The following is a 15,848-nucleotide window of genomic DNA, read 5'->3' on the forward strand; positions in this document are numbered from 1 at the left end:
ACATGATCAGGAAAGTTGGCAATTAAAATGAAAGACGCGTTCCTTCGTCTCTTTCAAGAAATATATCCATTTTATCAAAACTTAATTTAAAGAGCTAACCAACAAGAACATCATTCAAAAAAACAAACCCTTTGGTTTTAAGTACAATGAAATGAAAAAACATGAATATTTTTATCTAATTGTCATCATCCTTGATAGGTTTTTATTATGCTGTGACCACCCAGCGAGCATCCTCATAAATTAATTTATTGAGTTACCCTGGACCAAAAGAAAAACCAAACTCAAAATGGCCCTTTCTTTAGTATTGAATAATAAGATTATTCGGAGATCGTGAGATGTGGTCTGGTGTGACGCAGGTTTTAGAAAAACATTGTCTTTATCGGGCCAACGTTTCGATTCTTATTGAGATCATCCTCAGAGCATGGTATTTATAAACATTGTTTAAATTTTACAAATACACGTAGGATGTGAAATATATATAAATATAAATAAATATATATATCTTCAAATAATCATTGACTAACGGTCACTAATCACCACACATTGAATAATAAGATTGTAACTTAAACATTATTTTATTAAAAAAGAAGAAAATAAAACCAACTCATTGCAAAAATAAACCCAAAATTCTTTACTTTGATCAAGGATAATTTACATAATAAAGGCAGGGAATACCCGTGACATTAGACTCACCCACGAAAGAAGGATGGGAATCTCGAATGAACCGTAAACCAGCCTGGGAGTTGGTAATTCTGCTGTAGTTTCTCCTTGTTTATTAACATCAGGGGTAGTACACTTGTTGTCAGATGTTTTCTACACTTGAAGTGTCTATTGATCGCGACAGTTTTATCATAAATTTTTGGTTGTTCTCTATTACAAAAGCTATTAAATAAGAAATAATAACGAGATATGGCGGAAATATACAGGATTATACTGACTTATACTGACTATACCTATGATGTGGGATATCTGCCAGATAAAATTTTAAGGTAGCGACGAGCAACGTAGTAATGTAGGCTACAATATTTTTTTAAGCTGCAAATAAAGTAGATATTCGTTGTTTGAAACAAATTTTACGTAAAATAAAAACAATTGTTATTCTTCATTTCAATTTTGTTTTGACAATTTTATTAATCTTATTTATAGGCTTTTTATAAAAGAGTAAAAATTCAAATCTTCATCCTGTGCCATTTTCAAGAATTTCAATTCTGAATAATAAAACGAAAATATTTTCTAGGAGTATGTACACTATAAATTTAAAATTTATTAAACCACCTTTATAAAAGGCCTACAAATGAGAAATTTTTTCATATAATTTTTGCGTTCTAAATAAATAGGTTCAGCTAACGATGATTTATATGGAATCACTCAAGCAAAAATTAAAAATTTGGCAAAATTTAAACACAACTTTAAATCTGATAACTACACAAAATTTCTAACCAATCTAGGAAAGTGATACATTGTAGTTGGGGAATTAAATGCAAAACATGTTGACTGAGATTCACTTCTAAAAAAGGGAAAGAATTAAGAAAGGCAATCGACATAATGATTGCAACCATTCATCAGGTAAGCCAATATAATGGCCAACAGATAGTAATTCAGTACCAGATCTGTTAGATTATTCTGTCAAGAAAAGTCTCACTTAATTTCATTAACATTTAGAAAAAAGATTATTTGGAGATCGTGAGATTTGGTCTGATGTGAAGTAGGTTTTAGAAAAACATTTTCTTTATCGTCCCAACGTTTCGATCTTTATTGAGATCATCTTCAGGACCAGGGATTTATAAACGATGTTTAAATTTTAAAGATACATGTAGAATATGGAAAAAGAACTTATACAATGCTAGAAATTTTTGATTAAAAAAATAATAAAATGAATTTATACAATGCGATAAAATCTTAGATTAAAAAAAATGTACAATGCTAGAAAATTTTAGATCAAGAAAATAAAAATAAATTTATAAATAAAAAATAATATAAATATAAAATTATAATTATAATTTTTTCTTAATCTAAAATTTTCTAGCATTGTATAAATTCATTTTTTTAATCTAAAATTTTCTAGAATTTTATAAATTCATTTTTTTTAATCTATAATTTCTTGCATTGTACAAATTCATTTTTCACATCCTACATGCATTTGCTAAATTTAAGCAATGTTTGTAAATCCCAGGCCCTGAAGATGATCTCAATAAAGATCGAAACGTTGGCACGATAAAGACAATGTTTTTCGAAAACCTACGTCACACCAGCCCGCCATCTCACGATCTCCGAATAATCATTGAGTAACGGTCACTAAACACCACACATCTAGAAAAAGTTTGATCTAATGTCTGACCACTCTCATAATGCGTGTTTGACAAACATTAACAGAATGTAAACAATTAATGTTTACGTTAGTGAAGAAGTAAATTATTGGAATTAATAACGACAAATAAAACGAAATACTTTTTTCAAATTTTTGTCATTTTTTGACCAATTAAAAATCAGATTGCACCATTGTTTTCAGCGTAAAAAGTCTTTTAACATGATGTGTCAGTATGTGTAGGGTCGCCTTTGATATTGTCAAATTGAACTGGGCCTGAGGTACCCTCTATAATTTTCCCTAAAAAAAGTAAACAATTGAAACTAGAAGAAAACATATTAAACACATATTCTTTGATACCGTCATTGGTTCGAAAGAAATCCAGCCGGGCCATCTAAAAATGCACCTTGTATTGTGCATTAATGCCTTATAAAGTAGAAAGCGGAGAATTACCTGGACAATTGTGGACAATTATTAATTGTATACAAATAAAATGTAAAAAGCGTAAAATTACTTTTACTGTTTTTGTTTTCAGGATTTGCTTTTTGCTGAAGTGGTGCTCGTGGTGTTGATGCTTGTCCTCAAGAATCATGCACTTAATCCAGGTAATTGAATTAACTAATTTTTAAATGATGATTGCCGTATATCTAACTATTAGTCTATATGTGAAGCTATGGACTATTAACATCATAATTACTAATACACTAATCGCATTAATCAAGACGCGTAAACTTCTAGGGTTATGCATACATAAATCAGAGTAATAATAATAATAATAATAATAATAATAATAATCAGAATAATAATGTTGATTATTCGGAGATGGTGAGATGCAGTCTGGTGTGACGTAAGTTTTAGAAAAACATTTTTTTTGTCGTGCCAATATTTCGATCTTCTGAGGTCATATTCAGGGCTCAAAGTGTTTGTTTTCCGTGTAGATGTGTCATTCTTGTCTGTCGTGTTGAGAGTGCCCAATGTAATAATAATAATAATAATCGGAAAAATAATGAAACATAAATCAGAATACTTGTGTCAGATTTATCATTCATATATATTAATAAAAATATTTAAATAAAAAAAAGTGTACATAACTTTTTGAAGCCTTCCAGTCTGAAATCGACAATTTGCCGATAAAAAACAATTTTTTCCTGACAAAAAAATTACGCGAACGTCATGACATGGATTTGACAAGAACATCAATGTTCGAGTATTATAAACATCAGAATTATTAATTGGTTTGTCTAGAATCCTATATCGTATTCAATTAAAAAATAACTTCGATGTCAAAGAGTTCGATTTCATCAGTATGTGCATATTTTCCTCGTTCTACTTTTTCGAAACATTTTAATCCAATCCTACATATTATAAGTGAGTTAACTCTGATTAATAAAATCAATTTTCCCTCCATGAAGCTAATTGAATTAATTAAAAATTATAGCGTTTAACAATTAGTGTATTAACATTTTAGATTTATTTTCTAATTATTTCTGCAGTTCTGTTTGAAATTGGCTGAGGTAGATAAAACGTAAACTAATCAGCGTATTAATTAATCGATCGAGGCACTTTCGGCCGCATTTATTGTCGAGATAGTTATTAAACTAGGGAGATTAGTTGCCAACGAGCCATATTTCTAATACGGCTCGAGTTATGACAAAGCGTCTAAGTACAAAACGGGCTTGATCGGCAATCTAACTTCGCACCTCATTTCCAACTTGGTACAAATCTTTCCCCTTCGGAAACATGCGGTTATTTTGTTGAAAATAGAAACGAAGCCTATTTCTATGAGTAAAATTTACTCAGCAGTGGCTACTGGTGTAACATGAATTTAATTATGTTGTTATTGGTTTTGGAATTGTTTGAAATTTGCCGTCAGTCTCTGACATTCCTTACTTATATTAAAGCACTTTCCGTTTTGGTCGGAATTACGTCTTCTCTTAAGATAAAGCAAATGTCTGCGTGTTGTCTCTCCTATTAATAATTTTTTACAAATATTAACTATAATAATCTAGAAACAAATTCACTAATTTCGTGGGCCGCTTGACCAGTTAATATATTACAATTAAGCTTTACAGAAAAACCAACAAATAAGAGACTGACTATTTAAATATTAATAATAGTTAAGGTTTTTAGTTGAGATAAAAAGTCAATGGCACGAGCGGGATTCGAACCCACGATCTTCGGCTATGGCGGCACGCCGCTGCTCTCCCACTTGAGCTATCGTGACCTCGATCCACTCGTACACTACCTTCCCATCTCAACCCCAACTTTTGAATTTTCCCTCCTTTTTGCCATTTTTCAAATGTCCTGTAATCGGATTGGATTCTCGACGACAAATGAAATGGACACGGAGAACTTTAGTGATGTGTACTTAATTTGAAATGATTAAATTCACTAATTTTGTGGTCCGCTAGACCAATTATATATTTCAATTTATTAAGGTTTTTATCTCAACTAAAAACCTGAATTAATTGTAGTACATATTTACAGTGAATGTGACTAATAAAATGTAATAAATATTTTTGAAATTTATTTAAAAAATAAGCATGATTAATTAAAGAAATTTGTCAAAATATGTAAGCAGTTTAGTGATACTTGAAAGTATTTTAAATATGAAATAAACTGAGAGGCGATAAAAGTTGGACACCATTAATATTTTTAATTATCTTTCAGACAATCCTTAATTGATTCTGCTACAACAATATGTCTCCCGTTTTAATATTATATTAAAGAGATTATATTAAGATTATACATAATGAAAACATTATCAAAAAACACCAAAAAATATCAAAAAATATTTTTTTCATTGTATAAATTCACTTTTTTCCCACATCCTACATGTATTTAATGTGCGTTATGTTTAGACAATGTTTGTAAATCCCAGGTCCTGAAGATGATCTTAATAAAGATCGAAACTTTCGCACGATAAAGAAAATGTTTTTCTAAAACCTACGTCACACCAGACCGCATCTTACGATCTCCGAATTAACATGGGCTAACGGTCACTAATTACCAAACATAATAAATAGGGAATAAACAAAAAATATAACAATTATTATGTTTAAATAATTATATTTGATGTTTCTTTTTCATTATTAAATTGTAGATGTATCCATTTTTTTCTTAATATTGTTGTTCACATAATCAGTGTCCAGGTTTGTTAAAACTTGGAACTAAAATAAACAGCTCATTTGCATATATCGAATATATTTCGGGACTCATTTATCCTCTTTTCAATGATAACTATCGCTAACCTGGCCATAAAATGAAAGTTTATTGAAAATTAAAACATTTGTTACTAAAGCAATTACGTGTTTTTCCGATTTGATATATTTTCACAAGTGCCACGATCTGGTTGTTTCGTTTTAAATATCTATCTAAATGCAGAAACAATAAGGCATACGCCAATTTATTAGATTTAGATAGATAGGTAAATTAGACAATAAGTCTTTTAAAATTTTATTATTTAAAGAACACTTAAATTGGTTTCTTTATAATCATTGATATATTTCATGGACCATGGAATCGGTTCTGGACAGTTAGACGAGGGTCTAGTTTTTAGGTGACCCCATCTGGCGTGGGAAAGCTTTTGTATAAATCATGAGCTCTCATCATCAATCATCAGATAGAAGGTATATTGTGCGAGTTGCCATCATTTGATTCTTTATCTCTCCAGGGGTTTTTGAGATCAGCTCCGAAACGTTTTGCCCAAACATGTTGGAAAACATTTTCTGCTCGATTGGCCAAATTTTGCGTAAGGGGTTTAAATTGTGATTTAAATAAAGGAATGCGAGAAACACAAAGGTAAAACGAATTTCGCTCTCCAGAAAGGGCTTATGTTAATTTAATCACTCCCCCCTTATTCAAAAGTGAATGCTCAATCCAACCATAATTTGATCTTTGACCTTTGGCGCTCATTTAAAATTTAGGCATGTTCTCGACGAGAGAAGGACCTGGCTCATAATACACTTTCAAAGAGAAGCTTAATGCACGTATTTTACAAAGGGCATGCCACTTGGTTCACTTATTCATACGAGCCTATTGACTTCTTTTATCCAAGGAACCTAATTTATCAATAATGATCCTTATAGAAAGTTTCAAACTTTTAACTGACTACCCACTTGGAAAAAAAGTTGAATATAATGGAAGGTAGGAACTTATATCAATATATCTGAAATCTTTAATACTGTAAAACCGGGCAACTAGATATGTTCATATGTTATACAGATTCTTGTCTGCATTCATTTGGAAAAATGATAAACATTTTAGTACACTACTGACAATGTGAAGCTACTGTCATAGATGGATTTTAATAAACTTTTATTTGTGATAATAAGTGGAAAAATATTAGACTTGTGTCCAAGCGGTTTGAATAAAAAAATGGTATATATTTATCAATTAGCAAATTAGATATATATTTATTTAAGGGTCACTGGTTTTGCATTGAGTGATTTCGATTTTTGCGTAATATTAAAAAATAATATGCATGAATTTATTAAATGATATTAGATGTATAAAAATACAAAAAAGAAAAGACGCTTTTAGTAAACTAGGTAAAATAACATTTTGTTTTAAAAATTGAATTTTTTAAAGTAGTCTTTTTCAAATGTTTTAATTTATATCTCAAATTTTTATTTACTTACGGAAGCCAAATTCAAGTCATTACACGAGGTTCAAATCGTTTTCAAAACCTGTAAATCAGTGGACTCGTTTCAAAATTATCGCATGAAGTAGTTTTCTTTATATTATTTTATTTATTATACACCTATATTCTTTATTTTTATTTTATACTATTTTTTTACTACTTTATTTTTTTCAATTCGTTACAACTTCCTTTAGTTAGGTAACAAGTAACAATGATATTTAGCTATTTACATAATCAAAACATGAATGGAATAACTGAACATTGGCTGTTCTCTAATAAGGCAACAACTTTTCTCGATTTTATGGATATTATCACTATTACTGTGACTGGATAGCAGATCTCGTGGGCACAGCCCTAGTCGGCGAAAGGGGTTTCAAAGAATTCGTCGTGATGCGAGTTTTTGGATATGAGGATTTATGGTTGTTGGGAAAGTTTTATGAAATTTGCGGTAATGGGAATGGATTAATTCTTAGAACAAAGGAAGATTTAGACTTGTGTGGTTGTTTCATGTTTTATTTCAAGGATTTTTCTGAGAATGGCGGATTGGGCGGTTTGGATGGGATGTATATTTGAATGTTTGGCTGAACACCACACTCCCAGTCATCCACACATGGTATTGTAAAGCACCATTTTGTTTGTAATGTTTAAGATAAAGCATTATTGGTCGAGAAAGTGATCTGTATCGTGCCATAACCTGTTGACATTTCAGTTGTGTGTGGGATTCCTCATCAAGTGTTTGTCGTTGAAAAATCCCAGATACATACATCAGAAGTACTTTCCTTTTCCGGAAAATGAAGTTTATGTGGGTGTTTATTTAGAAATCGTGAGATGCGGTCTGGTGTGATGTAGGTTTCAGAAAAACATTTTCTTTATCGTGCCAACGTTTCGATCTTTACTAAGATCATCTTCAGGGCTCAAAGTGTTTGTCTTATGTGTAATTGTGCCATTCTTGCGTGTCCGCGCACTCTCAACACGACACGCAAGAAGGGCACAATGACACAGAAGGCAAACACTTTGAGCCCTGAAGATGATCTCAATAAAGATCGAAACGTTGGCACGATAAAGAAAATGTTTTTCTGACACCTACATCACACCAGACCGCATCTCACAATTTCTAAATAAATATCGATTAACGGTCACTAATCACCACACATTTATGTGGGTGGTTTTTACAGGGTCGATTGAATTCTTTACCTTTTTTTATCAGAAATTTTTACCCGTAGAATAAACCACAGCAATATACCACAATTCTACGTTTTTTCTCGTCTGAAATTCAAGACAAACGTTGATATTACATTTTGAACACCATCTTAATTACATTTTCAATTAATTTAAAAAAATGTTTCAACATAAATATTGGCCCATAAGCTGACAGACTTTGATAAACTTCTTGTGTTATTTTTTAATTATTGTCCAAGAAAAAAATTAATTTTTATTATGCAAAATGTGTTTTAACTTGAAATTATGTGAAATTTTTCGCATATTTTTTGTTAATAAAACGTTCAGCATAATTTACAAACGAAGGGTCAGCCCTGTAAAAGTCACTAAATTTTAGTAACTCTCTTCTGATATACATATAATTTTAATGGTATGTTTTACTGTGAGTTTTCCGCCTTCTTACGTATACATAAATATATTCTTAATATACATAAATAATATACTATGACTTCTTGCAGTTATATACACGTAATAAAAAAAAATTACTTCGGTTTGTCTATTTTCTTAAACTCACTATCACAACTATTATCTATGAAAATATTGTCCGAATTTTCTTTTTAATTGTATAACTCAAAATGATCAAATAATCTCGGCACTTATTTTGGATATACTTGCTTAAATCGGTATTAAAAACTGTCGAAAAAGATGGCCAGTAACATTCCTACATTTTTAGTTTAACAACCTTTACCAAACAAAATTAAAATTCTATATTTTACTGTTAGATTATATATATATATATATATATATATATATGTTGCGGGATATTGCGGATGTTTTCATTTTCCAATCTTAATAATAAAAAGAATTTTCAATTAAGTTTTTAGGCAAACAATTTCCGCCTCTCAGGGAGCATACAGGTTGGTTGAATAACACTAATAAAAGGTATGTGCGAAGGGGAGCTATATTAGACAAAGGCCGATATTGGAACATGTTGGTTATATCAACGAGATAACTCTCCGTTGCAATCTTCCGCTAAACCAGGGACCGGAATTTTTTTTGCAAGGCCATCTATTTTTTTATTATATTTTTGTCGACAGGTGTCTAGCTTTTATTTGGATCTAAATGAACACGCCGTCAGGAACGTAAATCATACTGATTTTGCGTAAAAATTCGAGTCGTGGTTTGTTTGAAGGTTATTCGGCTGTCATTTTAAAATTTATTAATGGAACTTATCCTATTAAACATTACCTTCGAATAAATTATTTTCCTAATTAATTAATATTTATGTAAAGTATTGGTTGAGATAAAAAAGTCAGTGTCACGAGGGGGATTCGAACCCACAATCTTCGGCTAGATACGCCGCTGCTCTACCACTTGAGCTATCGAGACCTCGATCCACTCGGATACTAACTTCCCATCTCAACCCCACCTTTCGAATTTTCCCTCTTTTTGCCATTTTTCATTTTTTATTCAACCAACACTACATAAATTCACTAATTTCGTGGTCCGCTTGACGAATTAATATATTACAATTAATTAAGGTTTTTAGTTGAGATAAAAAAGTCAATGGCACGAGCGGGATTCGAACCCACGATCTTCAGCTAGATACGCCGCTGCTCTACCACTTGAGCTATCGTGACCTCGATCCACTCGGACACCAACTTCCTATCTCAACCTTTTGAGTTCCCCCTCCTTTTTGCCATTTTTTATCTCAACTAAAAACCTGAATTAATTGTAATATATCAATTGGTTAAGTGGACCACGAAATTAGTGATTTTAATGATTGAAAATGAAGTATACTTCACTAAAGCTCTCCGTGGCCATTTCATTTGTCGTCGAGAATCCAATCCGATTACACGACATTTGAAAAATGGCAAAAAGGAGGGAAAACTGAAAAGGTGGAGTTGAGATAGGAAGTTGGTGTCCGAGTGGATCGAGGTCACGATATCTCAAGTGGTAGAGCAGCGGCGTATGTAGCCGAAGATCGTGGGTTCGAATCCCGCTCGTGCTATTGACTTTTTTATCTCAACTAAAAACCCTAACTAATTGTAACTTTACATATAGATTAATTAATTGAAAGATGTTATTTGGTCAATCGAACCATGAAATCTAATGAATCTATTTTCCTACGTTCTCTATGATTTGAAACAATTGGCGCGAATTACCGTAGTTTCGAGTCTTCTTAATAGACGGAGTTAGACGTTATGGTGGGCAATTGCGATAATATTGCTGCTTATCTTCTGTTGGGACATGTCAAATCTTAGAATAAATCATTTAGGAATATTTTCCAGATTGAGAAAATCAACGAAATGACAAACGTCTTTAAGCCAATTTTTACGTGATAAAACCCCGTCAGAACCGCATTCCTTTCAGAGGAATATTAAAGGTATTTGGTATTATATGGTAATGAGGATACTATGAAATTGGGTTTCTCCTCCCCAGGCCCTGCAGCCTTCTGGCTTATTGTACCTTCCAAGTTCCCTATTTCAGTGCAATAGACTCAATCTTTATTTTTAGAAGTGTCGGTCATGGATTGTGGCTGCACAATTTCATTCCCTAGATTTCTTCGTATGTTCGGTTAAATTGAGCTGTTGCTTCGCATTCGAAGGTCATATAGATGGCAGTTTCCTCCTCCTCATTACAAAATCTGCTGATGGGATCATCGTTGTATTGCCCATGTTGCGTAGATGTATTCTGAGATGCCAGTGATCTGTTAATAGTCCTATCATTTCTGCGGATAAGTATTGGTTAAAAAAATTATATTTTAACAAGCTTACTAAACAGAAATATATTTTCTCCTGTTATCGTTAAATATTGAATTTTTCCAGTTTTAAATTACCGTTAACCTTTCGTTCTGAGTTGATAATACGAGAAAAACAATAATAACACAATACCGTTATATACTGTTAAAAAGCTTTTTTGTGTCTAAAATACGCGTAATACTCAGTTTTAAGTACTCTCATATATAAAACGAAAAATAATCCAACCAGCCTAAGCGGATTACAAGCACTGATCGTTAAAAACCTGAAATGCATTGCATTATTAATGTTACGCTACGATTATTTTTGTTTTAACACTGGTGAATAAACAATAATATTAGGCTGTAAAAAAAATCGTACTCCGTTCCAATTATATAAATTAAACATTAATTAAAAATAAATGTATTACAGTGAATAATATAAATAATTTCGATTAATTATTATTTTTATCTAAAGTCTTAGTTGAGATGAAAATGTTAGTATCACGAAGGGGATTCGAACCCACGACCTTCGGCTTAATACGCCGCTGCTCTTACCACTTGAGCTATCGACATGAATTAATATGAATAATGCAAATTAAATGTAAAATAAATTGATTTATTACAGCAATAATCATATTTATTGTCATTAAAACTTGATGATTTCACCAGCATAATGATTGCATCCAGTGCCGTTTGCAATCATCGTGTTCAATAATTTCATTTTACGAACCCGTGTACGAACCGCGAATATGCTTATATTGGTTAATCCTTTAAATGATTATTTATAGTTTTATAATCCTGATAAATGGAATTTATTCTTCGAAAGCGGGATAAAGAATTTGATTGATTTTTTCCCTCACCCTTGGTTGTTTTTTTAATATATTTAAATTTGGTAATTATGAAACAATTAATTTTGCATTGTGCAGTATACAATTTACTTGAAATTTGTCGCTTAGTGTTTACTTACTGATGTTTCTTTTTGTTTGTTTTAGGATGCGAGTGTCTAGTGTACAGTGCAACCTATGGAAAAGAGTACGGAAGGTTCAGCAGCCCGGATTATCCGAAACCGTACCCGGACGACATCGATTGCCTCCTCTACACTTTTATTGCCGGCTCGACGGAAATCGTCGAGATAAACTTCAAGCATTTCGACCTCAACCCGTCGACAGCAGAGTAGTGCAGTTTAATTCATTATTTAATGGAGTTTCAGCGAATCATGATTTGCTGCATGAGGCAACCCCCTCGTGCTGAGCACGCTTAACGGTTCCTTTGGGCTTTAACCGGCAATGACGGTAATAAGTCGGGAGAGGATGTACTACCATATATCAACGATGCCAAGTTACAATCTGCTTCGCTGTTCGGTCGATCCCCTCGTTTAACAGCTATTGTTCTCGGCGATAGCAAATTCAAATTGCTTGTCCCGACGTAAACTTAAAATGAAGTAATGCACGAACATGTTTTAGAATAATTTAATGACGCTGACAGTAGAATAACAAATTATATAAACTAGTATTCTAGGTACTCAACTATTTTGAAATATACAATCAATCAATATTTCTAATGTGAGATTTTTTATTGGACTGAATTTTAATTACCCTTCATTTTGTTATTAACAATAACTTCCTTCTGCCAATATCCTCTGGTATTATACTAACACAATACAAATAAAACGTCAACAATAAATTAAAGCATATTAAAAATGTTTATATTCAAAATAAACTTAGAAGCAACATAAAAGTTACTCTAAAGGATGAAGGATTGCAAAAAGGTTGCTGAAAGGCCGTAAGGGTTCGGCAAACATGCAATACATGCTTTGTCGTCAGAGAGTTCTTCACTCTGAACACATCGACGGCAAACAGGAAGGTTTTTCTATTGGCACTCAATTGTGGGCTACGCTAAAAAGGAACGAAAATAGGAAGCTCTTATTTTTCACTTTATTTTCCTCAACGCAAATCTTACCAAACAAATTTATTGATATGTTGGTGAGGGGAGAAGTAATTATTTTTAATTTGCTCCAGCGTATTTTTAATGTTAGGTGTTGTTTATAAAGAAAATGATATGTAATATATACTAAAGTTAATAAAAAACAAGTGTATTTGTGGAAATTTGAATTGTGTTTAAAAAAATGAAAATATTGCTACATATCATACATATACAGAAATGATTAAAAATTTCCCTAAAAACAACTTTTTATTTGAGAAATTTTTATGCTACACAAACAGAAAACAGATGAACAAGGACTTAAAAATAATATTGGAAAGTGATATATATTACGTAACTAATATCTTCTCCAACACACACACTCTCTCTCCGTCTCTATCTATCTATCTCTCTGTCTGTCTGTTTGTCGGTCTGTCTGTTTGTCTGTCAGTCTGTCTGTCTGTCTATCTATCTCTTTCGCTCTTTCTCTCTCTCTGTCCCTCTCCCTTTTTTTTCTCTCTATTGTTATTTAACCCCTTTCTTATTCCATGAATAGCAAACAATAATTTAAGACCTCTGAGATCGAGGAAATGGAACATGATTCTACCTCTAAAATTCTAAAGAGAGACCGGTGGAACATCCGTAATGCATAAACAAAAATAACAAATTAATCTTGGCTGATCTTGGCATATGTTTGTTATTCAAGAGTCCACCATTTTACACCAACTCCCCATGTTTGTGCATAATAAAATTATTTTTGATGATAACTGGAAATATGTAGTTACCTGTTTTGACATGGCATTCTCTCTCCCTCTCTCACTCTCTCTCTGTTTGTCTATCTATCTCTTTCGCTCTCTCTCTCTCTCTCACTCTCTCTCCCTCACTCTCTCTCTCTCTCTCTGTCCCTCTCCCTCTCTATCTATTTCTCTGTCTGTCTGTTTGTCGGTCTGTCTGTTTGTCTGTCAGTCTGTCTCTTTCGCTCTGTCTCTCTATGTATCTATCTACCTACCTACACACACAACACACAAATTTAAAATGTAATATTTACTGAAAAGGCCTTGGAAGACTGTTTCTGAAATTTAACACCTGATTTAAATTTTACTAAAGCAATAGGATTTGCCAACAAGTTTAAAATACTGGGATTTCATTCAATTTATTTACAAATAAACAAAATAAGTTGAGAATTTTCCTAAGATAAATGTTAACAAAACGGTCACGGACATACTGTTCATCTGAACAATCAACAGAGATCATACACATGATCATCTTTGTAAATACTGCACAGCCTTTGTAAATATTGCTAATACATACAATTTCCTAGTGCTCAAAAAAATTAGATAAATAGTAAACTATAAAATCATGTAATTAAACAAAAATATTTACATTAATAAAGTTTCCCTGTATGTCAACCAGAGCTCTCTCTCTCTCTCTCTCTCTCTCTCTCACTCTCTCTCTCTCTCTCTCTCCCCCTCTCTCTCTCTCTCTCTCTCTCTGACTCTCACTCTCTCTCTCTCTCTCTCTCTCTCTCTCTCTCTCTCTCTCTCTATGTATCTATCTACCTACACACACACAAATTTAAAATGAAATATTTACTGAAAAGGCCTTGGAAACAGTCTAGGTGAACAAAACCACATTGACACTAAATTCATCATACGGACAAACATAATTGAAACTATTTTTTCAATTTTGCTATTTTCTTTTAAAACAAATCAACATTCAACCACAAACCTTACAAATCTTTCAAATAGGGAATGGGGTCTAAGAATTGTTTACGGATATTCAACAACTGGTCCTTTGTTATACATGGATAGAAGAGCGGTTTGTTGCTAAGCTCTCGTCAACCGTTTGATCATTAGTGATGATGCCTCCAGTTATCTTTGCTGTTTTGATTTAATGTCATTCACTGGTGATGAACTACTGACAAGAGTCTCATCACCCTTTCAGACAATTCAACCTAAATAGTACCCTGTGAAGTATAATACAAGAGATAATATGTAGCCGTATTGGAATTCACTGGTCATATTCATTATTCAATCTTGTTACTATTCAAATACAATTAATAATGAAAATAATACGTAAAATTGATTAATTAAATTTATGGTTTTCTTAAAGAAACGAAATCTTTGATGGCCGATTTTTTTACCTATGTACTTTATCTTACAATATATAAGTCACACATTTAGAAAAACATGAAGAAAACAGAAAATAAAAAATATGGTTGTAAAATTATTATTTTTTAATACCAGGAATATTCTTTACTTTTTTGAAACTTGGTATGAGAGGTAACGTAGATCGAAACGCAAATAATTATTTTTGGGAAAATTCAAAAATAATGATTTTGCGCCCAAATTTTTTGCCTTCCGAGTTTTTAAGGAAATCACAAAAACAGTGATAACTTTTTTTTTTTTAAATTATAAAGGCAACTCAACCGTTTAGGTCATTTTTTGCCTTGATAAGCAGTGATAACTTTTAAATGACCCAACCGATACGTCAAAGCATGAAAAATTGAGATAAAAATACAAGTTTGGAGGTTCTTATTTTTATAATTTATAATGGGCTTACATTGAAACGTTTTTTTCCATAGACGGAATCGTATATTTATCTTTTATTTGCAAAAATTGTCTCAGTTTATTGCAAATGAAAATGTATTTAAAATAAATTAAATTTTATAAGGTGATTCAAACGAATCTGAATTTTAGTTAAAAGTTTTTTTGGGCCTACTTAACTCAGAGCGTCTTTTCGGTTGTTGCAACTTTTTTTATATCTAACCTCCTTGAAAACAATCTTTCATATTAATATATTAATCCAAACAAATTGACTGATATATAATAGTGTTGAAATAAATCACACATTCACAACATTGGCAGAAAAACAGATTTTAAAAAATTACTTAAATTACATAAAATTTGTTTGTTTCGCGGCTCCTAGAGCTTATCGGCAAGAACACTCGGAAACGTAATAACATTTTCAGACTTTCTATCACTTAAAAAATTTTGAAAATAAAAATCAGTACCCTTGTCCATAACCTTCCCTTGTTGAACTGAAACTACTAAAATTATTTTATAATTGATCTATCATGTTGA

At 31.9% G+C, this 15,848-nt stretch overlaps 1 protein-coding gene across 1 annotated transcript in view; it reads left to right on the forward strand.

The window, feature by feature from the left end:
• LOC106669465 (suppressor of lurcher protein 1-like) overlaps positions 1-15,848 on the forward strand; it is a 185,284-nt gene that overhangs the window by 36,678 nt on the left and 132,758 nt on the right. The window contains exons 3-4 of the mRNA XM_024228964.1: positions 2,841-2,910; positions 11,838-12,018. Coding sequence (XP_024084732.1) covers positions 2,841-2,910; positions 11,838-12,018 — 251 coding nt within the window. The remainder of the gene's footprint in view (positions 1-2,840; positions 2,911-11,837; positions 12,019-15,848) is intronic.

The sequence above is a fragment of the Cimex lectularius genome, unplaced genomic scaffold, assembly GCF_000648675.2.
Source record: "Cimex lectularius strain Harlan isolate CLEC.00 unplaced genomic scaffold, Clec_2.1 scaffold128, whole genome shotgun sequence".
NCBI lineage: Eukaryota > Metazoa > Arthropoda > Insecta > Hemiptera > Cimicidae > Cimex > Cimex lectularius.